Here is a 24,096-nt window from a genome sequence, read left to right as displayed (position 1 = left end):
AGTGAAATTGTGTGGCATTGGTCTGAATCTGATTCTTTCACTTAACATAATACCTTCTAGGTCCATCCATGACTTCTCAAGTGGCCTGATCTTATTCTTTTTAGTGGCTGTGTAATATTCCTGTGTGTATCTGTCTGCATGTGTGCACATCTCCTTATCCATTCATCTAATGAAGGACACTTAGGTGGCTTCCATAGTTTGGCTATTGTAAATACTGCTGCAATAAACATAGGGGTGCCTATATCTTTTTGAATTAGTATTCTCATTCTCTTTGGTAAACACCCAATAATGGAATTATTGGCTCACATAGTATTTCTATTTTTAAGTTTTTGAGGAAATGCCATACTGTTTTCCACAGTGGCTGTACTAATTTACATTCCCACCAATGGTGTATGAGGGTTCCTTTTTTTCCACATCCTTGCCAACACATTATTTCTTGTCATTTTGATTTTAGCCATTCTAACTGGTATAAGGTGATATTCTATTGTGCTTTTTTTTTTTTTTAAGATTTATTTATTTATTCATTCAGAGAGAGCGAAGAGAGGCAGAGACACAGGCAGAGGGAGAAGCAAGCTCCCTGCAGGGAGCCCGATGTGAGACTCTCCAGGATCACACCCAGGGCTGCAGGCAGCGCTAAACCGCTGCGCCACGCCACCGGGGCTGCCCTCTATTGTGCTTTTTGATTTGCATTTCCCTGAGTAGGGATGTTGAGCATCTTTTCATGTGTTTATTAGCCATCTGTATGTCTTTAGAAAATTTCCCATTCAGGTCTTCTGCCCATTTTTTAAATTGGATTATGTGGGGTTTTTTGGTATTGAGTTGTATAAATTCTTTATAAATTTTGGATATGAACCCTTTGCTAGATATATCACTTGAAAGTATCTTCTCCCATTCAGTAAGTTGTCTTTTTGTTTTGTTGATGGTTTCCTTTGCTGTACAAAGGCTCTTAATTTTGATGTAGTTCTAGTAGTTTATTTTTGCTTTTGTGTCCCTTACATTAGTTGATATATCAAGAAAAATGTTGCTATGGCCTACATCAGAGAAATTATTGTCTATGTTTTCTTCTAGGATTTTTATGGTTTCAGGTCTCACATTTAGGTCCTTATCCATTTTGAGTTTATTTTTGTGTATAAGTGGTCCAGTTTCATTCTTTTACAAGTAGCTGTCCAGTTTTCCCAAACATTTGTTGAAGAAACTATCTCTTCCCCATTGTATATTCTTGCCTCCTTTGTTATAGATTAATTAACCCTAAAATTGTGGATTTACTTCTGGAGTTTCTATTCTATTCCATTGATCCACATCTGTTTTTGTGCCAGTACCATACTTTTGATGACTATAGATTTGTAATAAATCTTGAAATCTGGTATTGTGGTACCTCCAGCTTTGTTCTTTTTCAGGATTGCTTTGGTTTTTCGGGGTCTTTTGTGGTTCCACACAAATTTTAGTAATATTTGTTTTAGTTTTGTGAATGCTGTTGGTATTTTAGTAGGGAATGCATTGAATCTGTAGATTACGTTGACTAATGTGGACATTTTAACAATATTAATTCTTCCAATCCATAAGCATATAACGTCTTTCCATTTGTTTGTGTCATCTTCAATTTCTTTCTTCAGTGTTTTATAGTTTTTGGAATACAAGTCTTTCACCTCTTTGGTTAAGTTTATTTCTAGGTATTTTATTCTTTTTGGTGCAATTGTTTATTGTATGTGTATTTTTTTAAATTTCCCTTTCTGCCACTTTTTTACTTGTGTATAGAAATGCTACCCATTTCTATATTAATTCTGTATCTTAGCACTTTACCAAATTTATTACTTCTAGCAGTTTTTTCATGGAGTCTTTAGGATTTTCTATGTATAGTATTATGTCATCTGCAAATAGTGACAGTTTAACTTCTCACCAACATGGATGCCTCTTATTTCTTTTACTTGTCTGGTTGCTGTGGCGAGGACTTCCAGTACTATGTTGAATAAAAATGGTGAGAGTGGACATCCTTGTCTAGTTCCTGACCTTAGAGGGAAAGCTCTCAGTTTTTCACCATTAAGTATGATGTAAGCTATGGGTTTTTCATAGATGGCCTTTATTATGTTGAGGTTGTTCCTTCTAAATCTACTTTGTTGAGAGTTTTTTTTTTTATCATGAATGGATGTTGAATCTTATCAAATGTCTTTTCTGCATCTGTTGAGATGGTCAGATGATTTTTATCCTTCATTTTGTTGATGTGGTGTATGGTGATAATTGATTTGTGAATATTGAACCATCCTTGCTGGCTGAATAACTTTCACCTGATCATAGTGAATGATCTTTTTAATGAATTGTTGTGGGCAATTTGATAATATTTGTTGACTTTTGCTTATATGTTCATCAGGGACATTGGCCTAGAGTTTTCTTTCTTTATGGTGCCTTTGTCTGGTTTTGGTATCAAAGTAATGCTGGCCTCATAGAATATATTTGGAAGCCTTGCTTCCTCTTCTATTTTTTGAAATATTTTGAGGAGAATAAGTATTAACTCTTCATTAAACTTCTGGTAGAATTCCCCCTGTGATTCCATCTGGTCCTGGACTTTTATTTTTTGGTAGTTTTCTGATTACCAATTCAAGTTTGTTACTTGTAATAATTATCTGTTCAGATTTTCTCTTTCTCCCTGTTTTCGTTTTGAAAGAATTTATCCATTTCTTCTATGTCCAGTTTGTTGGCATGTAATTTGTCATTCACAGTGTTGTCTTATAATCCTTTATATTTCTGTAGTATCAGTTATTACTTCTCTCTCATTTCTGATTTTATTTATTGGGAATATTTTTCTTTCTTGATAAATCTGACTAAGGGTTTGTCAATTTTGTTCATCTTTTCTAAGAACTAGCTCTCCATTTTGTTGATTTTTTCTATTATTGTTTTATTATGTCCTTTCTTCCACTCACTATGGGTTTTGTTCATTCTCTTTTTTCTAGTTCCTTTTGGTGAAGGTTAGGTTGTTTATTTGAGTTTTTTCTTGTTTCTTGAGGTAGGCCTGTATCTCTGTATACTTCCCTCTTAGAACTGCTTTTACTGTGTCCCAAAGGTTTTGAACCATTGTGTTTTTATATTCATTTGTCTCCATGTGTTTTTATGTATTCTTTGATTTCTTCATTGATCTGTTGGTTGTTTAGTCATATTGTTTTAGTCTCTATGTGTTTGTGTTTTTTCCAGTTTTTTCCTTGTAATTGATTTCTAGTCTTATACCATTGTGGTTGGAAAAGATACATGGTATGATTTCAGTCTTCTTAAATTGAATAAGGCTTGCTTAATGGCCTGATATGTGATCTATTCTGGAGAATGTTCCATGTACACTTGAAAAGAATGTATATTCTGTTGTTTTGGGTTAGAATGTTTTGTATATACCTGTTATGTGTGTGTGGTCCAATATGTCATTCAAAAGCATCGTTTCCTTACTGATTTTCTGTCTGGATGATCTATCCTTTTATGTAAATGGGGTGTTCAAGTCCCTTACTATTATTGTATTACCATCAATTCCTCTCTCTTTGTGTTATTTAGGTGCTCCAGGGATGAGTGTATACATATTTACAATTGTTTTATATCCTTTTGTTGGATTGATCCTTTTATCATTATGTAATGCCCTCTTTTGTCTTGTTACAATCTTTGTTATAAAGTTTATTTTGTCTGGGTGCCTGGGTGGCTTAGCCATTAAGTGTCTGCCTTCTACTCAGGTCATGGTCCTGGGGTCCTGGAATCCAGCCCTGCATTAGGCTTCCTACTTGGCAGGGAGTCTGTTTCTCCCTCTCTCTCTGACCCTATCCCTACCCCTTTGTGCTCTCTCTCTCAAATGAATAAATTTTTTAAAATCTTAAAAAAATAAAAAAGTCTATTTTATCTGATATTGGTATTGCTACCTTAGCTTTTTTCCCCCTTCCATTGGCATGGTGAATGTTTATCCATCCCTTCCCTTTCAGTCTGTATGTGTTTTTAAGGATTGAGATGAGTCTCTTACAGGCAGCATAGGTGGGTCTTTTTTTTTTTTTTAAATCCATTCTGCCATCCTATATCTTTTGATTGGAGCATTTAAGCCATTTACATTTAAGTAATTTCTACACCTAACATAGATAGGGCTTGAACTCACAACTCCAAGGTCAAGAGTTGCATGCTGTATGGACTGAGTCAGCTAGATGTCCCTAGACCATTTACATTTAAAGTAATAACTGACAGATCTGTACTTCTTGTCATTTTAAAATTTGTTTTCTAGGTGTTTTTATAGATTTTCTTTATTCCTCTCTTCTTCTCTTCCTCTTTCTTTGTGGGTGATGAGTTTCTATAGTGTTATATTTGGCTTGCTTTCCTTTTATTTTTTATGTGTCTATCATAGGTTTTGGATTTATGGTTACCATATATAACATCCTAAGTAAATAGCAATCTATATTAATTTGATTGTCATTTAAGTTCAAATACATTTTGAAGAACAAAAAGAAAAATATTTTTCTTTTTTTCTTTATCTTTTTCACTTTCTCTTCCCTTTTCCACATTTTATGTATGTGTTGTCATATTTTAGGTCTTTTAATTATAGTTTCCCTATGTCTAATTATGGCCATTTCTTTTCCACTTAAAGAAGTCCCTTTAACATTTCCTGTTAGGCTGGTTTAGTGATGATAAACATCACTTTTTTTGTCTGGGAAAATCTTTATCTCACTTTCAAACCTGAATGATAAACTTGCCTGGTAGAATACATTTTCAGCACTTTGAATATATCATGCCACTCCTTTCTGGCCTGCAAAATTTTGGCTGAAAAATCAGCAGATAGCCTTATAGTTTATCATTTGTAGGTAACTTTTTGTTTCTCTCCAGCTGCTTTTATAGGATTCTCTTTTTATCTTTAACCTTTGACATTTTAATTATTATGTATGACAGTGTGGACCTTGAGTTCATTTTATTAGTGACTTCTGTGCTTCTTGAACCTGGATATCTGTTTCCTTCCCTAGGTTAAGGAAGTTTTCTGTTATTATTTCTTCAACTAAGTTTTCACACCTTTTTCCCTTTTTTCTTCTGAGACCCCCTATAATGTGAATATTTGTTTCCTTGATGTTGTCAGAGAGATTTCTTCATTTATCCTCATTTTAAAAAATTCTTTTCTCATTTTGCTGTTCAGCTTGTGTGGTCTCTATTACCCTGTCTTCCAGATGGCTGTTATATTCTTCTGCATCTTCTCATCTACTGCTGATTCTCTTTGGTGTGTTTTTTATTTCAATTCTTGTAATCTTTAGTTCTGACTAGTTCTTTTTAACATTTTTAATATTTTTATTGAAGGTCTCCTTGAGTTCTTCCACTCTTTTCTCCAGCCCAGTGAGCATCTTCACAATAATTACTTTAAATTCATCAGATGAGGTACCTGGCTGGCTTCGTCAGTAGTAGAGTATGTGACCCTTAATCTCAGGTTCATGAGTTCAAGTCCCATGTTAGAGCTACTTAAAAATTTTTTTTTAATTCTTTTTTTTTTTTTTAAGATTTTGTTTGTTTATTCATGAGAGACACAGAGAGAGAGAGAGAGAGAGAGAGAGAGGCAGAGACACAGGCAGAGAGAGAAGCAAGCTCCATGCAGGGAGCCCAATGTGGGACTTGATCCGGGTCTCCAGGATCAGGCCCTGGGCAGAAGACAGGCGCCAAACCGCTGAGCCACCCAAGGGATCCCCATTTTTTTTTAAATTCTTTATCAGACATGTTCCTTATCTCTGTTTTGTCTAGTTCTTTTCCTGAGATTTTTTTTCTTGTTCTTTTTTTGTAGCATATTCCTCCGTCTCCTCATTTTGCTTGACCTTCTCTGTTTATTTCTGTGGATTAGGTGGAATGGATATTTCTCTTAAACTTGAAGGACTGGTCTTGAGAATGGTGTCCCCTGTGTAGATTGTGTGCTGGATGATTTTTGTTGGCTGGCTGGAGCTGTGGCTGTATATGCTAGGCATTCTTTTAAATAGTGTCTTTTTAGAAATGTCAGTCAGAGAAAGACAATTTAAGATGAACATAGTGGAAGGGAAAGAAAAATAAAATCAGATAAAAACAAAGGAAGGCAAACCATAAGAGATTCTTAACTACAGATAACAAACTGAATGTTGCCAGAAGGGAAGAAAATGGGGGATGTGCTAGAAGGGTGATGGGCATTAAGGAGGGCATTTTTTAAGATGAGCACTGAGTGTTATATGTAAGTGATGAATCACTAAATTCTACTCCTGTAACCAATAATACACTATATGTTAACTAACTTGAATTTAAATAAAATCTTGGAAGAAAAAACAATAAACAATGGTTTTCTACAGAAAGAAGAACATAATGGTAACGATAATAATAATTATAGAAAAAGAAAAGAAAAAAGCAGAAAATAAAAAATGAATGAAGAGAATAAAACAAAACCAAAAAGAACAAAAGTTAAAACAAGACAAATTTTTAAAAATTAAAAAAATAAGCGGTGCCTGGGTGGCTCGGTCAGTTAAATGTCTGCCTTTGGCTCAGGTCATGATTCCAGGGTCCTGGGGTCGAGCCCAGAGTCAGGCTCCCTGCTCAGTGGGGAGCCTGTTTATCCCTCTCCTTCTCCTGCTCCCCCTGCTTATGCTCTCTCTCTCTCTCTCTCTCTCGTTTTTTTTTCTCTCTCTCTGTCAAATAAATAAAATCTTTAAAAATCAAAAAAAAAATCTTTAAAAAATAAAAATTAAGAAAAAAATTTAAGACAAAACAAAACAAAAAAGAAAAAAATACCCCACGACTTAGTTTCTGTCTTCCAGCACAACAGAGGTTGGCATTGGCTTGTGGACACCACACCTGCTGAGGCCATAAGCTCTCTGGGATGACTGGACCCACCATGTACAGCATCTGGACCCTGTTCCACTCTTGGCTCTTAAAGTAGAGAGGGTGAGTGGATCCCCACAGCTCCTTGGCATTTTTCAACTCTGGCTTTTTTTCTGTGTCCCGGTGAGACCAGGGCTGGTGTGGCCTTGTGGAGGCTGGGCTTGTCATAATTCCTGTGGCAGCTGGACCTGCCTGTTATGGGGTCTGTGTCAGGCTTTGAGGTGGAGTGGGAACATAAACCACGTTGATGTCCAGTCCCTGGGCCCCAGAAAGTCTTCCTACAAATATTCTGTAAAAAGTAGTTTCTTTCAGTAAATTTACTTGTGGGAGACAATTTGCATCTGGAGACCTGGATTAATTTCACATGTTCCGTTTACTAGTTGTGGGATTATCCATGAGTCAAATCACTGAGTCCGAATTTCCTTTTTTGCCCTACACTAAATAGAGCAAGACACCAAGCCCTGGAGTGTGTTTTCGATCTGTGAGGTCTAAGGCAATACTTTTGTTTTCCCAGCTATAAAATGGGAATAGTAACCCATGTATTATTGTTTAATGGCTGTCTGATAAATTCATGTATTTGTGCTTCAAGCTCTGAAGGAGTAATATTATCCTGAGAGATTTAGAAACTTTTTTATAAAATTTCTAGCCATGATGTGTGTAACCATAAAAACTGAGGGAGTATAGTTCTCATGGTTGGTTTAATGAAAGAATGGTCAGTTAGGAGAAAGGCTCCCTCCATTCTTGAAACTACAGAAAGCAGACTCTTGTGTAACAAAACTGGCATATGGTTTTTCCAACAACAGGAGTATCATGAGATATTTTGAGCCCAGGGATCCCTGGGTGGCGCAGCGGTTTGGCGCCTGCCTTTGGCCCGGGGCACGATCCTGGAGATCCGGGATCGAATCCCACGTCGGGCTCCCGGTGCATGGAGCCTGCTTCTCCCTCTGCCTGTGTCTCTGCCTCTCTCTCTCTCTCTGTGACTATCATAAATAAATAAAAGTTAAAAAAAAAATTAAAAAAAAAAAAGAGATATTTTGAGCCCAGAGATTCTTGTTGTATCTAGTGAAAGTCACCCGCAACTTGGACAAGTCTGTCATTCTGATTGGTTATCTTACTTAACAATTGGTTATCCTGGTAGGAATAAAGTGACAAACCTTTATAAATGGTACACATACTTGTGATACTATAAAAGATATAAATATTACTCTTAGATCCAGGGAAGAGAGGCCACTGGCTTTGGCCCTGTGTTTTAGAGGGTCTCACCTCTCACAGACACACACAAAACCATAAATTTTCAAAACAACACATGGCATCTCTGCTGCTCAGAATCTGGTACTTAACCCTGTCAGAGCAGGACTTGCACACCCTGAACATCCAGCCCAGGAGAAATGTATCTCTGTGTCTTACTTTCTTTGCTCAAAGAGAAGGAAGTTGTATTGTGCAAGCTGTGTTGTAAGGGTGCTGATTTGAGAGACATGCCTGGGTTTGGAGTGCAGGAGGAGCTGCGTAACAAAAGTGGTTAGATTAGGGAAAAGGTTAATTTATCTATGTGGTCAAAGCCTTCCTCTCAGCCTGAATGCAGTGGATGCTTATCTAATGCAGAATTATCTTCCACTATAGTAGTACCAGCTGCCTGTCTTCTTGCTTCTCTTCTTATTCTAATTCCTGGCTCAAGAAGTACTCATGAATCAGTACAGTATTTGCAACAGTTGCATAGGGTGGTTAACTAAGAGTCTGTATATTAAGAAATTCACAGTCCTCTTAAATCTGTAAGTGTGAGATTTAGATTTCTACACTGAGTCAAATTTCCTTCTGCATCTGAACTCTTATTCTTTTTTTAAAAGATTTTATTTATTTATTCATGAGAGACACACACAGAGAGAGGCAGAGACATAGGCAGAGGGAGAAGCAGGCTCCATGCAGGGAGCCCAATGTGGGACTCGATCCTGGGACTCTGGGATCACGACCTGAGCCAAAGGCTCAATCGGTGAGCCACCCAGGCGTCCCTAAACTCTTCTTTGGAGTCAGTTTGCCCATGAATGGTTGTTTGGTACAAATGTTTAAAGATAAAATAACATAGGACCAGATTTTCATGCCCATACTCAGACAATAGGATACAAGAGTTCTCCAACATATCTGTTGAGTACAAAAGCAATAACAGTATTTAAAATGCTAGTAACCAGAAAGATACTTTACAGTGAAAACAAACCTAGAGGTTAAAAAGAGAAGGCAATAGAAGAACTTGCTTTCTTTTATATTTTTGGAACAAGAGTCAATTCATTAGTCAGTGAATCTACTTTTTGGCAAATAGTTACCTTGAAATATAATCCATATACTGTTCAGCTTACCCACTTAGCAGGTCTGATTCCATAGCTTTCAGCAATTCACTAGAGCTGTGCAATCATAATCACAGTTAATTTTAGAAGATTTTCATTACCCTCAAAAGAAAAGTCCATGCTCCTTTGCTATCACCTATGATCCTACCATTCACCCCAGCCCTAGGCAACCACTATCTACTGTCTATCTCTATAGCTTTGCCTTCTCTGAGCATTTCATGTTAATAGACATTTGGTGATTGGCTTCTTTCATTTAGCATAATGTTTTCAAGGTTCATCTATGTTGTAGTGCATATCACTGCTTTATTTATTTGGAATAAATGTAGTGAGTATTATACTTATTTATACTGCTCAGTAATATTCCACTGTGCAGATATACCTTATTTATTAGGACAATTCATCAATTAACAAATCTACTTTTTGACTATTATGAATAATGCTGTTATGAAAATTCAAATGCAAGTTTGTGGGAACGTGTTTTCCTTTCCCTTGGGTATATGTACCTAGGAGTGGAATTGCCAGGCTGTACGATCATGGGTAATTCTACAGTTAGCCATTTGAGGAACTGCCAAACAGTTTGTCAGAGTCACTGCACTGTGTCACATGAAGGATTTTTAGTTTGTTTCTCTCTTGCAGCCTCCCAGAAAAGTACAGATTACCAGTAAGAAGCAGTTATACCCTGACCCATAAGGAAATTTTCTTATTGATGAGTCAAACTAAATTATTGCCTTCCCCAAACTAGGTTATGGGTGTAGTGGTGGTGGAAGGGGGTGGGGAGACAGGAGCACATGGTCTCTGGGTGGAATCCACACTTCCCAGGTTGGCATCCAAGGCCATATGGCAGGGACTTTGCAGTTTTATCTGTGTTTATTTATTTATTTGAAAGATTTTATTTATTTATTCTTGAGAGACACAGAGACAGAGGCAGAGACATAGGCAGAGGGAAGAGCAGGCTCCCCATGGGGAGCCCGATGCAGAACTCGATTCCAGGACCCCGGGATCACAACCTGAGCCGAAGGCAACACTCAATCACTGAACCATCCAGGTACCCCTTTATCTGTGTCAGGATTCAGACACTTCCACACTTCCAGTTGTACTGGGTGCAGATTGTGAAAGTCGTTGACAGGAGGTAGGAAGAAAGATGAACAAGGACCATAACTCAAGGTCTACTGCCCCCGGGGACTGTCTCTGAGTATGGTGGTAAAAGGACCTAAGAGCAGAAGCTAGTGAACCTTTCACTGAGGACTCTGAGGCTGGCAGATAAATACTCAGTGCCCATTGGCCCCCATACAGATGAGAGAAGTTCTTACTCCTTCATGGGCACTAACATATTTGAGAACATCGTGGCCAGGGTATCAGGACTCTCGAGGTGGCAATCAGATATACAGAATGATGAGACGTATTGAAGCAATTTTGTGGGCGGAGGACATGGGTGAGTGTGGGTGCTGGGGTGTGGAAATAACAGGTGTGATCAGGTCATTCCGAAAAACTCGTTCATCAACACCCAGAACATGCCTTTCAGGGGCTTTTTATTTTCCTGGGTGCCTACCTGAGGGGAGTCAACTGTCCTGCACTGGAAATGTGCTAAAAGCCAGGGAATTAGGCATACTGCAGTTAACATGGCTCCATTTGTTGTGAGATTTCAGAAGACATGAGGTGTAAACATAATTTTATGTATTGTTTTCTAATCATTTCCATTGGTTTTGGTCTTCAAATAAAAATTGATGGTAATATGTCACCTATCTCCTTCCTATTTGCTTTACCTTTTTCCTTTCAGGAACCTGTTTCAGCGAAGGTCTTGCTGGCGTTACATGCATCATGGACAAGATTGCACACACCTGGTGTACCTTCCTTTCTCAGCAGTCTACAGGTGCCAGTGGTCCTCTCTCAAGGTCAGTACACAGGGATGCCTGGGTGGCTCAGTGGTTGAACATCTGCCTTCAGCTCAGGGTGTGATCCTGGGGTCCTGAGATCAAGTCCTGCATTAGGCTCCCCCCTCTGCCTTTGTCTTTGCCTCTTCCTCTGTCTCTCATGAATAAATAAAATTTTAAAATCTTAAAAAAAAAAAAAAAGCATGGGCAGCCCGGGTGGCTTCATGCCCAGAGCGTGATCCTGGAGACCCGGGATCAAGTTCCATATCAGTGGGAGTGCAAGTGCCCTGCATGGAGTCTGCTTCTCCCTCTGCCTATGTCTCTGTCTGTCTGTCACTCTCTCTCTCTCTCTCTCATAAATAAAATATTTTAAAAAAAGCACACCTGCTCATCTTACCTTCCACTCACAACGCCCCGGGTTTTCCTCCCCAGGTACCAGATCCAATAATAAGAAAGCTAAACCTTTTCCTAAGGTATGTTTGTCCCATTCAGTCCAATAGAATGAGTTTACCTTTGCAGCTAGTGTGAATTGCATTTTCCACAAAGACCTCTTAGAAAATAAGACAGAGCTTAGGGCCTTTTGTTTCTTTCTGTTTGATTAGTAGGGAAAACTCTCCAAAATGCATTTAGGTTGCCTCCAGAATCGGGCATGTAACAGAATGAGTGATACTTCATTTCTCATAATGGAGGCCAGAAGAGGAGATAGAAGGCAGATGGAAGCACATGCTGTTAATAAGCTATAACAGAAGAGAACCAGTCCACCCACTGTCAGAGTGTGGGGCAGGGGACTTGTGTGCGTGAGGGTGGATGGTGGTGGGTGTCAGGGTGTAAGCTGAAATCCTGGATTCTTAAGGCTTAGGGGAAAAAAAAGTCTGTTCTATTCAGTGCTTATAATGTTAGACCAGTCCAGGTTATGTGGAGCCAGTTCACAAGCAGTATAATATTTCACTAATCAGTATCTGGATTTAGAAGATTTATGGTACAGTAAAATTTCAAAAAAAAAAAAAAAAAGCCCAAAAACCCAGAACACTCCTTTATGTTCCATCACCTCTAAGTTATTTATTAATTAAATCTATAGATTTTTTCAGGAATCCATACTATGCGTACTGGTGATCTCGGTGTACACAACATGATTTTTAATACAGAAAACAACATGAAAACCATTACAGTAGTTGAATTTTTAATTTAAAAAAATCCCGAAGTTTATATGTTTTAACTGCTTAATAAAAATGTTAATATATACTTAATTTCATTGAAATACATTTTACATATAATACTGCGCAAATTTAAGGTTCATCTGATACATTTATATATTGTAATATGACTGTAGTGATAGTTATCACCTCTATTGTGTCATATATTTATCATTTCTTTGCTGTGGTGTGAATAATCAAGATCTTGCCCTAACTTGGCAAGTATGATGATTATAATACAATGTTGTTGTCTACTATACATTAGATCTTGATGATTATAATACCACATTGTTGTTATACTATACATTAGATCTTCAGGACTTATTTATTATTTGTAAGTTTTTACCCTTAAAAGACATGTCTCCTATTTCCCAACCCTCAGCCCCTGGTAATCACTATTTAAATTTAAAATAATGTGAATAGGCAAATATTTTGCAACCCAGAGGGTGACTGAGGGTCTTGTGCTGGGTCAGCTCTGTTTTGATTCACACTAAAACTGATATCATTGGCCATTCAGTATTCACCCAGAAAACCCCAATCACCCCAAACAAACCATGAATTTTGTGGTTTCCTTGAAGATTTTCAGGGCAAAAAGTTTTGTTATCACCTAATATATAACACGTCTAATTGGAGGAGAAAACTCTCCATTAGTGATGTCACTTTACAAGGTCTTTCACTAGGTCCTTGGCATCCAAATGAGCCTTCTGTTCTGCTGCTTTCCTATCACCTTGGACCTGGGCTCAGCCAAGCATGTTTGAACAAAGCAAGTCTTCAGCTTACAAGGAAATTTTCCTAACAGTGGCCAAGAAAGTGAAATTTTTCTCCGTATGATTTACAGTCTTTAAGAACAAACCAGCATTCTTCTCTGTTTCTCTCTTTTGTCTACTCAATCCCCATCCCTACTGGCGTGACATTTATTTTTCCAGACGTTTTAAATAAATGTATTATTTTACTTTCTGGCATGTTGTACAGAATCTCCCTTTTTATTCATTTGCTGTAACATAGGGAGGGCAGGATGGAGGCAAAATCTACCCATGTGCCTCCTGAAACTCTTGAACCCTGATTGCCTAACCCCATTGCTTGTCTTGGATATGTTCCTTCTAATTCAGCCTGTTCTCTGCTCTCTTTTTTTCAAACTACGTTCCCATCTCACATAATGGGACAATTGAACTCAAGCTTTCTAGGACAGTCTAGATTGAGGACTGTCTGGGGAGGATGCAGAAGTGAAGGACAGGAGATTCCTAGCTTTATGGAGGCTTTGGTCCTCCAGCCTTTGAAGGGACACAGCACATTACTGTCTATGCAGGGCCAAACTGTACAAGATCTAAAATGACTCCAAGGGTGGAAAAATATTACAAAAATGGACCACAGTGTTACAGATGTGAGGGATCTGGCTGCTTTATATAAACATAGAGACAAACCCAGGGCATCACCCCACGGAGGATGACTAAGGGAATGTCATAATGCAAATTGCTCCCAAGACGTCAATGGGAAGTAGCCCCCTTACCAAGCCCCGGGGCCCTGCCCCATCCAATCTACTCCCTGTCAGAACTCCCTGAGCAATTCATATGTTAACACTTGGCCCAGCAGTTTCCTCCACAAACCTGGTCCAGACCCATAGCCAGCAGCTCAGCCCATGCCTACCCCACATTACCACTTGTCAAATATCGTGAACACCCAGTTGGCGGAGGGGTTTCTGTTCCCTCCCCTCCATCATCCCATGGGCACCATATCATGATTCCTCATTCCTCAGCGAAAGATGCTGGGGGGATGAAGCTTCTAGAGTCCAGATGCCTCTCAGAGTTCTCTGCTGGCTGCATTTCTCCATTCAGCTCCTGAAGAAACGCCAACAGGTGCAAGGCCACGGAATCAGTTCTGTTTTTAGAAAGCCTGATACAGGCAATTTTTTGCAGCTTATTTTTCATCTTTTCTTTCTCCTTTGATTTCTGGTCTATTTTCATGCCCTCTATGAAATGATGGATGGCCTTGTCTTCTCTTTTCATTTCATACAGCTGGAAGTTGCCATAACGCAGATGGAGCACTTGTTTGGCTCCAGGAGAAAGCTCTTTGCTGAATTCTTTTTGGAAGTAGTGCTCTGCTTTGTCGTACTGACCTGCTTGGGCATAGAGGCAGGCCAGATAGGAGCAGACACAAGATAGGTTTGCATTGGCCTCATCCACTCTCTTTAAATGATACACAGCTTGTCCCATGGCTTCTTCTAACTTCTCTCTCTTCCCGTACATTTCATTCTTTCCTGTGTCCTGCAATAGGTCGAGGACTTTTGTCCTATAGAGGCATCCAATATGCCAGTGCAGGTAGGCATTGTTTGGCATGCCTTCTAGAGCCTTTTTTAGCAGTTCGACAGCTTTGTCCAGTGCTCCTTTTCTTTGATACAGTTTTGCTGCTCCGCAAAGCACATCTGTTGCACATGAGGTTTCCTCCAGCACTTCCTCAATAAGACTCTCCCCTTCCCCTTCTTCCTTCATCTTTTGAAGTTTCAGAGCCAAAAGGACTTTCACATATTGGTTGTCAGGATTCAGCCGAATGGCCCGCCTCAGAGGGTTGATGGGATTCTGAGGCAGTGGCCAGGTCTCCAGCCGGTAGCTCGCAATGGCTAGTCCGGAGATGAATTCCGGGTTCTTGGGATTCCTTTCCAGAGCCTTCTCAAAGCACACCTTGGCCCTCTCGTTGTGCTTCCTGCCACACTGTAACCGGGCCCACCCCTCCTGGAAGTCTAGTTCAGGGCTCTCTAAGCTGTAGGGGCTGTGAGACTTCTCACATACTCGTCTTACCTTGTCCACGTAAATCTGAGCATCTGCAAATCTGCCCAGGTGATAATAGACCCAGGCATAGTTACCCCAGGTGACCAGACTTCGGATCTCTGCTTGATCAGAGTGCTCCCGCTGGATCAGCTCCTCTGCCTGCCAGAGGCATTCCAGGGCTGCCTTGTTGTGGCCTCTGCGGTGTTTTATGTAGGCCAGTATGTTGAACACTGTGGCTTTGAACTCATTGTTCTGGAATTCAGTTGCATCGCACACTTTGTCTTCAAAATCATCCAGGGACTTTCCTCCATCCACCAAGGTCCAGGTGAAATGGCATTTCAGTTGCCACAGGCAGCTCTCTAAGGCCTTCCTGGTGCTCTCACTGGAAGGCAAAACAGAAAGGTGATGCTTTGAGACACAGCATGGATTCTCCTGACAAGAAACGGGAAGCATGGCAGTACAGATCTCCTCCTCCTCTTCCTCAGGGCTTTTACCCCAATCAAAAAAGAACAATATTTCCTTTTTGTTTCTGTATTTTGGTGTATGCGTTAAATGCACGGGGACACAGGGGTTAGGTGATGTGGGTAGTGGAAGGATTAGGGAAAGGGCCATGGTTTTTATGAGAAAGAAACAAACAGGGCAGGAGCAGGGGGAGGGGCAGAGGGTGCAGCAGACTGCCCAATGAGCAGGGAGCTCAATATGGAACTTGATCCCAGGACCCTGAGATCATGACCTGAGCTAAAGGCAGCTAAAGGCAGCTAAAGGAAAGCTAAAGCTAATCCACTAAGCCATGCAGGTGCCCTGACTTGATGCAGTTTTTAAGAAGAAAGGCTATTTGATTGCTTTATGTTCTTCATCTTACCTAGCATTTACTTTTGTATTTGAAAATTTTAGCTTTGGAATTGTATATTCTGTTAATGTCTCCCCAGGTTGATTTTAATCTCATTACCCCTATGCATTGTCTTTTGTATTTTTAGCTTCTTGGTCCTTAATTTGTCCTTTTTGTCCTTATTGCTATTTCTTATTATTTGAGTTTTATATCCTTAACTGATTTTATTTGGTCATCCAAACTTTTTTTTTTTTATCAAATTGGTTTTGTCTTTTGTTTTTTAAGGCAATTTTGGTTTTGTTTTTGTTTTGTTAAGATTTTATTTGTTTAATCATGAAAGACACAGAGAGAGGCAGAGGGAGAAGCAGGCTCCCTATAGGGAGAGCCTGATGCAGGACTCCATCCCAGAACCCCAGGATCATGACCTGAGCCAAAGGCAGACACTCAACCTCTGAGCCACCCAGGTGCCCCTTATCTTGTCTTTTTATTAATTCAGCAATCTCTGTTCTCATTTTGTCTGAACTTTCCCATTTTAACTATTTAAATCATATTTCAATAATTCTAAATTCTTATTTCCTCTGCTTTTGCATCATCATACTACTTTAGTATTATGTATGTTAGCAATGTTTTAAACTTTTTTTAAAAGGTTTATTTATTTATTTATTTATTTATTTATTTATTTATTTATGATAGACAGAGAGAGAGAGAGAGAGGCAGAAACACAGGCAGAGGGAGAAGCAGGCTCCATCCATGTCGGGAGCCCGACGCAGGACTCGATCCCGGGACCCCAGGATCGTGCCCTGGGCCAAAGGCAGGCGCTAAACCACTGAGCCACCCAGGGATCCCATGTTTTAAACTTTTATCTTGAAATAAAATGTAATCTTTTTCTCCCCTCCACCTCACTGCTATCTCTTAGACTGACATCTTAACATTTCTCATTTGTATTGGTCTATTAAAATCTTTGCATTTGTGGCTTTAATTATCTTTTGAAATTTTATTTTTCCTCTCCTGTGGTTTGTGTTCACAGTATTGGAAGTGTGGTTACAGGAGGAGGTTCACAAGATACCTAGCATCTTTTCTTATGGGTAATGCTCTTTTTCCCTTAAGGGACTCTTGCAACTCTTCTAAGAAGAATTCCATTCCCTTCAGTATTGGTTCTTTAAAACAAAATTAAAATAAAATAAAAGTAAAGTAAAATAAGGAAAACTCACCACACAGAAACCCTATCCTGAATAACTTCAGAGATGAGAAGGTTAAAAATCATTAACTGCCCAAAATCATTTCTCATTTCTCTGCATTGCCTCTGTATTAGAATCCCTGAAACATTGCTTTTTCTCATTTAAAAATATATTTTTTCATAGTATGTGTTAATTAGCCCTTTTATGAGGAGCCAATATTCTAAATATTATAGATTCTGACATAGACAAACAGTAGATGCATGGAAAGTTACACAGTGTGCCAAAAACCATCTTTGAAATACTTGTCAAGTGTTTCAAATGGAAGATTATATTCCCCCATTCTTCCTGCCCCCTATCTCTCACTTTTTACACCCTCTCCCTCTCTCCTTCCCATCCAAGTTGATGATTACATTGGGGCTGGGCACCCAAACTCAAGTGGAAGCTGGAAATGGAAACAAGAGGCAGGTGGGAGCCAGTGGTCTGGAGTTAGGGAGAATACTGTGCTTGCTGGAGGGCTCAAGGGGATGTGATCTGCAGCATGCCCTGGAGAGATGGTGACCTAGAGGCACATGGAGTAGATACAAAGTCTAGGTCCCTCAAGCTTTCCATGGTCGTGTTCTGGCCCTCCTGGGCTCCAGTTCTGCATGTGGGTCCTGAGCCATTCCAGGAACTTTAAGTCAGTTCCTGTTCATTTATGCTACTTGAGTCAGATGGAGACTTAACTACTCCAAGTAGAATAAACAGAAAAGAGGAAGGAGAATGGGTAGGAGTGTCTGCATGGGGAAGGACCCTCTGTCCTCTTGAAGTCCTGGACAGGCCTTAGTGGAGAGCCAGGTTGTCTGAGCCTCTTAATATAATATGCGGTGGGATGGGTGGTGTGTGTGTGTGTGTGTGTGTGTGTGTGTGTGTGTGTGTGTGTTTGTGAGCCTAGGAGAATACCTGGTGTGATATCTGGCATGCTAATGACAGTAGACTTCCCTTGAAAATTTCATGTCCAATCTGATCTATTTTTCTTCCCAATAAGATTACATAAACGTAGCACATAAGCTCTTTAGCAACTCTCTCCTTTAATTAAAAAAATTTTTTTTAAGATTTATTTATTTGAAAGAGAGTGCACACACTCAAGCACATGAGCATGTGAGTGCAGCAGGGAGAGGAGAGGGGCAATGGAAGAGAGAGAATCTCAAGCAGACTCCCTGCAGAGTATGGAGCCCTATGTGGGGCTTAATATCAAGACCCTGAGATCATGACCTCCACAGAAATCAAGAGAGGGATCCTTAACTGACTAAGTCCCCCTGGGTGCCTGGCAACTTTCATTTTTTATAAGAGAAACAGAAAGAGTGAATACAGTTGAAATTATCTCCAACATATAAAGCCTATAGTCAATTGTGCATTTGCAGGATAGAGGCATTTACTATACACACATGTAAAATCTTTGAGTATCCATTCCAAAGCATCCAATTTCACTGTGCGATTATGGGCTTTCATTTCCACGAATAAATCAGAAGTTGGTTCCAGACACTTGCTTCCTGGACTGAGACTTCTGAGACTTATGCTCCTGATGACTGTAGAAGTTCCAACTGTTTACACACATCAGTTTCTTCCTCTGCTTCTTGTCTGCATAAAAGTCACAGTGACACTGTTCACCAGGTTCAGAGCTAATGCTGCACCAGTGTCTGAGGGCAGTACTAGCACCGAAGAGCCTGTTAGAAATGCCCATCCTTGGACCTCTGTGGAGGCCGAGAAAATTAGGGCCATTCAAGTTTAACATTGGCACAAGTACAGCCATTGTAGCTTTGGCAGCCATCTCAGGCCACTGTGACCAGGCCACTGTGACCAGGTACTGAACTCTACCTTACCCCGGCTACAAAAAACCCACAAAGCACGCCCTTATCGGAATAAGGAAGCAAGAGCTTGTGAGACCTCTTTACTGGAGATTCTCACACCCCCACCCTTACTGCAAAACCCCACCTTACCCCTAGACCAGCCCATAAAAACCCAGCTATAACCCACCTCGGGGTCCAAGTCCCTGCTCCGCTGTGTTGGGTATACTTGGACCCAAGCTCTACCTTGCTAATAAGACCCAGCTGTAATTCACCTCGGGGTCCAAGTCCCTGCTCTCTGTGTCAGATATACTTGGACCCAAGCTCGAGCTTGCTAACAGCTCCTTGGTGGTTTTCTCCGATTCGCAATCTTGGGCACATCACCTCAACCTAGGATTACCAAATCAGAATCTGAAGTGGGGAGTTGAGTCCAGGAATTGTTTTTAGCAAGCCCTCCAGATAGATCTTATGCATGCTCAAATTTGAGAACCACTGTCTTAGAGCACAGGGCCAATGCCTGGCAACAGCACCTAATTACTAAGGGATCAAAGAAAATTAGAAGAGAGACTGATGGGTCTGTGTTATTATGGGACAGAGTCTAAGAGAAGACTATGCTAAAGTTCTAAGAAGTTAGAAAAGGTTTCTAAATATTCTGAATTACCCTAGAAACAGACATCTGGAAATACATCAGATCTTTTTCTTTCCTGTCAGACATGCAGAGTTGCAGAAAAAGTATCACTTCGAGAAGAGAGATCAGGAAACTTATAGAAGCAGGGCAATGTGTCCTTTAGGAAGTCAAAGCTGGGGCTGGTGTCCCTGCACTCTGGAGCTCCCAGGGCTGAGGCTGAGGCTGAGGCATCTAGTCTGGCTATCCCACCCTCACATTGGAGAAAACAGAAAGCTCCCTTCCTACCCTACTTCCTCCCAGGGCAATCGGTGCAAAAGAGCATTTTAGAGGTGGGGGCTCTTTTCTTCAAGCATCTGACCTCCAATCCATACTTCAGAGAGAAGGACTTAGGCCAATCAGTAGCATTTGGGGGTAAAATATATTCTGTTGAATTAATGACTATATCTTATCAGCCCTAATACAAATCTAAGATGAATGAAAGGAAATCTACCTTCGCATGAGTTGGGGTTGCTGCCTGGAGTACATCTTAACCATATCTGCTAAAAACAGATCCTTCATTAAATAAGAATCTTACTGGGACGCCTAGGTGGCTCAGTGGTTGAGTGTCTGCCTTTGGCTAAAACCCCTTCCCCCCCATCCGATGCCCTGCATGGAGCCTGCTTCTCCCTCTGCCTGTGTCTCTGCATCTCTCTTTCTGTGTCTCTCATGAAGAAATAAATAAAATCTTAAAATAAAATAAGAATCTTATTAAAAGCCTCTCACTTAATCCTTTCAAATAGGAAACAAAAGAGAGTCTTCCCTGCCCCACCCCATCTTTAAATGAAGCACCTGCCTGATTGAAGCACCTCTCTCTCTTTCTCTCCTCCTTCCTCCCTCCTTCCTCTGGACCTCATCTGTCAGCATCCCTGTGAGGCACCCTGAGGAAGCTTGACAGAGTTGGGGCAGAAAAATCTCAGAAATAAGCCAGCCAGCATTGGCAAGAGGAACACTAGGCCTTGCAGCTAGAGCACCACAAGGCTGCAAACAAATGCAGAAGCAAAACAAGTCAGGAACTTAGGCTTTAGGAGGGTGGCCATGTGGGATTTGCATTCACAGCAAGAGACTGGATATTTTCAGCACAATCAGGGCAGGAGCATTTTTACCTCATGATTGTGGAGTGCTTCTTAGCGGTGCTGGAAGGCTGTGGCTCTGGCTACGGTGCTCTTCAGAAGTCTCCCTCCTCTGCCTCCGAGAGAGACACTAAGGAAACCTGTATATGCAAGCACTTCCTGGCGCTTCTTCCTTGTTTTCCTGCAGTTCACTTTAGGAAACAGAAACTGAAACTGGACAGTAAAACTGGTCTGGCTCTACTAGGAAATGAATCTTGAGTAAGAGCCCCGCCTCCAGCACCCTGTGTCCCCCACCCTGTAGTGAGCCAGAACTTCTTCCTTCAGGCTGTAATGATGTCCTAGATCAGCTGACATCAAGGGAGCCCAGCTTGGAGAAGGATGCGGGTACCAAACACCAAGCAGCTTGCTTCATTACCACAATGTTTACCCATCCTCCCTGTGCTCACCCTTATTACCCTGTGGTCTGTGGGCCCCTGAAAGGAAGAGGGCTGTTTCATTAAGGACTGAGTGTCTAGTCCCTGCATTAGTATGGGGCACATGACAGGCATTCAGAAGGTAGAGGCTGAATGAATGAAAACATGATCAGAACCATGGGCTCTGATGCCCTGTCTGGATTTGAACCCAGGCTCTGTGTATGTGCTGTGACACTGGAAATTACTGAATGTTTCTCGTGCTTTCGTCTGTCCTCCTGTGAAATGCTGATCCCACTACTACTACCCAACTCATAATAGTGCTGTGTGAGGATCAAATCGGTTAAAGCATGAAATGTCCTTAATATAGTGCCTGGCACATAAGAAGTGCATGCTACCTTTTATTATAATTAATAGCTAAAGTCATTAACCAACATTAACCAAAGAGGCCAGAAGGGAAATTTTTAAAAAGATTTTATTTATATATATTTATTTATTTATTTATTTATTTATTTATTTATTTATTTAACAGAGAGAGAGAGAGAGTGGGAGCACAAGCAGGGTGAGCAGCAGGCAGAAGGAGAAGCAAGCTCCCCCCTGAGCAGGGAGCCCTGTGGGGGGCTGGATCCCAGGACCCCAGGATCATGCCGAGGCAGACGGTTCACCAACTGAGCCTCCCAGGTGTCTCAGAGGAGACACTTTTGATGTTGCCTTTTCTGGAATGTTAGCTCCTCTCAGGGTCCACCATCCATCCCTCATGAGCACTAACCCTAAGCCAAATGCCTTCTAATACCTGTACACGTCCTGGGCTTTCCTGAACACCGCGACACTTAAAATCCTGTGGGTATCCAGCACTCCTATGTCACCATTTGCCAGCGCAGTGGTTTGCTATGATGGAGGAAATGTATTTTCTTTGCTTTTTCCTTATTCATACCGTTGATTGCAAAGGGATTACTGTGTGTGTAGACCCAAGAGGAAAAAAGGTAACAACACTTGGAGACTTTGACCGCAGGAAATTATGCTGAGCATGACTGACGCCTATTCTCCGGTACAATTGAATACAGCTGAAGCAGGTAAATCAGTCTTGGAGAAAGGCTTATTTATGGCAGGTTGTGTCTGCGTGCTGCAGGGGGAAGCAGAAGCTCCTCCTCTTGACAGTCCTCTACCCTTTTATTGGGACACACAGTCAAGCCTACTCCAATTGGAAACCCTTACTTTTAGGTGTCATTCATGAGTTATAAATTCTAGTATGTATTTACAGAAATGTATGTTAGGGGCACCTGGGTAGCATGGTCAGATAAGCATCTGCCTTTGGCTCAGGTCATAATCTCAGGGTCCTGGGATGGAGTCCTGCATCAGGCTCCCTGTTCAGTGGGGAAGTCTGCTTGTCCCTCTGCCTCTGCCCCTCCCCCTGCTCATGCTCTCTCTCAAATAAATAAATAAAATCTTAAAGAAAAAGAAATGTACGTTAGATGTACAAGAAATGCTGCAGAAGGAAACTAGGAAAACTGGGATTTTTTTTGTTGTTTGTTTGTTTTGAATTTGCACTCAAGTGAACTATTGGATCGCAATGTTTAAATCTTATTATAGAGGTACCCAGAGGGGAGAAGCACAGGGAAAGCACGTTTTACTCTTCAGATATCTGTATGGCAAGCACCTGTGTACGTTCACACAAGAAGTACGCACCAGCTGCTCTGGTAGCTGAGTGAGTGTTAGTATATGTAGTGTAAATGCAAAAATAGAAACTGGAAAAGAAAACCAAGTCTCTTCTGGTAATATTTCTATTATGAGAAAAATGAAGCTTCCCCAGTGAGAGTTCTGATTATTCCAGTTCTTACAACTATTTATGTATCTGTGTCCCAGAATATAGGCCTAGGGCTATCCCTGTCTCAGTGTGGACTAGAGGAGAGTCCTTGTCTACTGTTTTCAGAATGAGGAAAGCCATTTCCATATTGTGTGGCCACATCAGCTACAAAGTGGTATAATGCACCAGTTCCCACATTGCCATCAACCAAAGGTGATTTCAGTTTCACCTGGGGACCTGCCACAAATGCAAATTCTCAGGCTCCATCTTCAGTAAAATGAGTCAGAAATTCTAGGAGTGGGGCCAAGCAATCTCTGTGTTAGTAAACTTTCCAAATAATTCTAATACTTGCCATAAAGTCTGAAAACCACATCATATTTTGACTGTAAGTAAAAATTCTTTTAAGTCCATAAAACAAAATTCTATAGGTTTTTCTTGAGATTTATGGAGAAAATGGCCCTCTTTTTTGTTCAATGTCCCTGCAGAGAATGTTTGATGAAAGCTTTGTCCACCTAGATGAGTGAGTGGCTAGTTCAATACACACCTGCTAGAGGACCCTTCACACCCTAAATATCCACAATCTCTTAGTGATGCTCCATTCCCCTCAATGGACAGGGTGTGACTTCCTGTGGTCTGGTGGGAACAAACCTCAAAGACTAGATGTGATAACTCTTGTATGCCCTGTGCTCTGGTGGGGCACAAGAACCATAATAGACATCCCAACTGAAGAAAAATGGAGGAAGCTCAGAGATTTCGAGTCAGTGGTAATGATGAAAGTCCACTGGATAGGCATTTGGAAGATTCTTTCTTTTTTTTTCTTTTTTTTTTTAATTTTTTAAAATTTATTTATGATAGTCACACACAGAGAGAGAGAGAGAGGCAGAGACACAGGCAGAAGGAGAAGCAGGCTCCATGCACCGGGAGCCCGACGTGGGATTTGATCCCAGGTCTCCAGGATCACGCCCTGGGCCAAAGGCAGGCGCCAAACCGCTGCGCCACCCAGGGATCCCTGGAAGATTCTTTCTTAAAGCCAGATTCTACTCTCTGATGGGAATCTTGCCCTCATTTTCCAGACCTCTAGTACCATCCTCTGGGAGGCTTTTGGGACGTTAACTCTCTTGTTCCCCCATCCTCCCCCATGGGCTGTGTTCTGTGTTCACCTTCTGGGCCCTGGAGACTCCTGTGCTCACACAGAACTTTTGTTGATCGTGTCGCTTGGCAGAGAGCATTTATTCAAAGTCCCAGTGCCTTCAACGAATGCCTCAAATATTTGTTAGTGTCTGATTCTGAGAATAAAAAGAGTTTTAAAATTCAATCGGGGTGCTTGGGTGGCT

General features: G+C 40.8%; 1 protein-coding gene across 1 annotated transcript; it reads right to left on the bottom strand.

Annotated features, from left to right (window-relative positions):
• Positions 1-12,059: 12,059 nt before the first annotated feature.
• Positions 12,060-20,777, bottom strand: IFIT2 (interferon induced protein with tetratricopeptide repeats 2). The gene is made up of 2 exons (XM_025448560.3): positions 20,582-20,777; positions 12,060-15,363 (listed from the first exon to the last, which is right to left on the bottom strand). The coding sequence occupies exons 1-2, from the start codon at positions 20,584-20,586 to the stop codon at positions 13,962-13,964; spliced, it is 1,407 nt and encodes a 468-aa protein (XP_025304345.3). The 5' UTR covers positions 20,587-20,777; the 3' UTR covers positions 12,060-13,961.
• Positions 20,778-24,096: the final 3,319 nt, after the last annotated feature.

This window comes from Canis lupus, chromosome 4, assembly GCF_003254725.2.
Source record: "Canis lupus dingo isolate Sandy chromosome 4, ASM325472v2, whole genome shotgun sequence".
Classification (NCBI taxonomy): Eukaryota; Metazoa; Chordata; class Mammalia; order Carnivora; family Canidae; genus Canis; species Canis lupus.
This window is presented reverse-complemented; position numbering and strand designations above follow the sequence as displayed.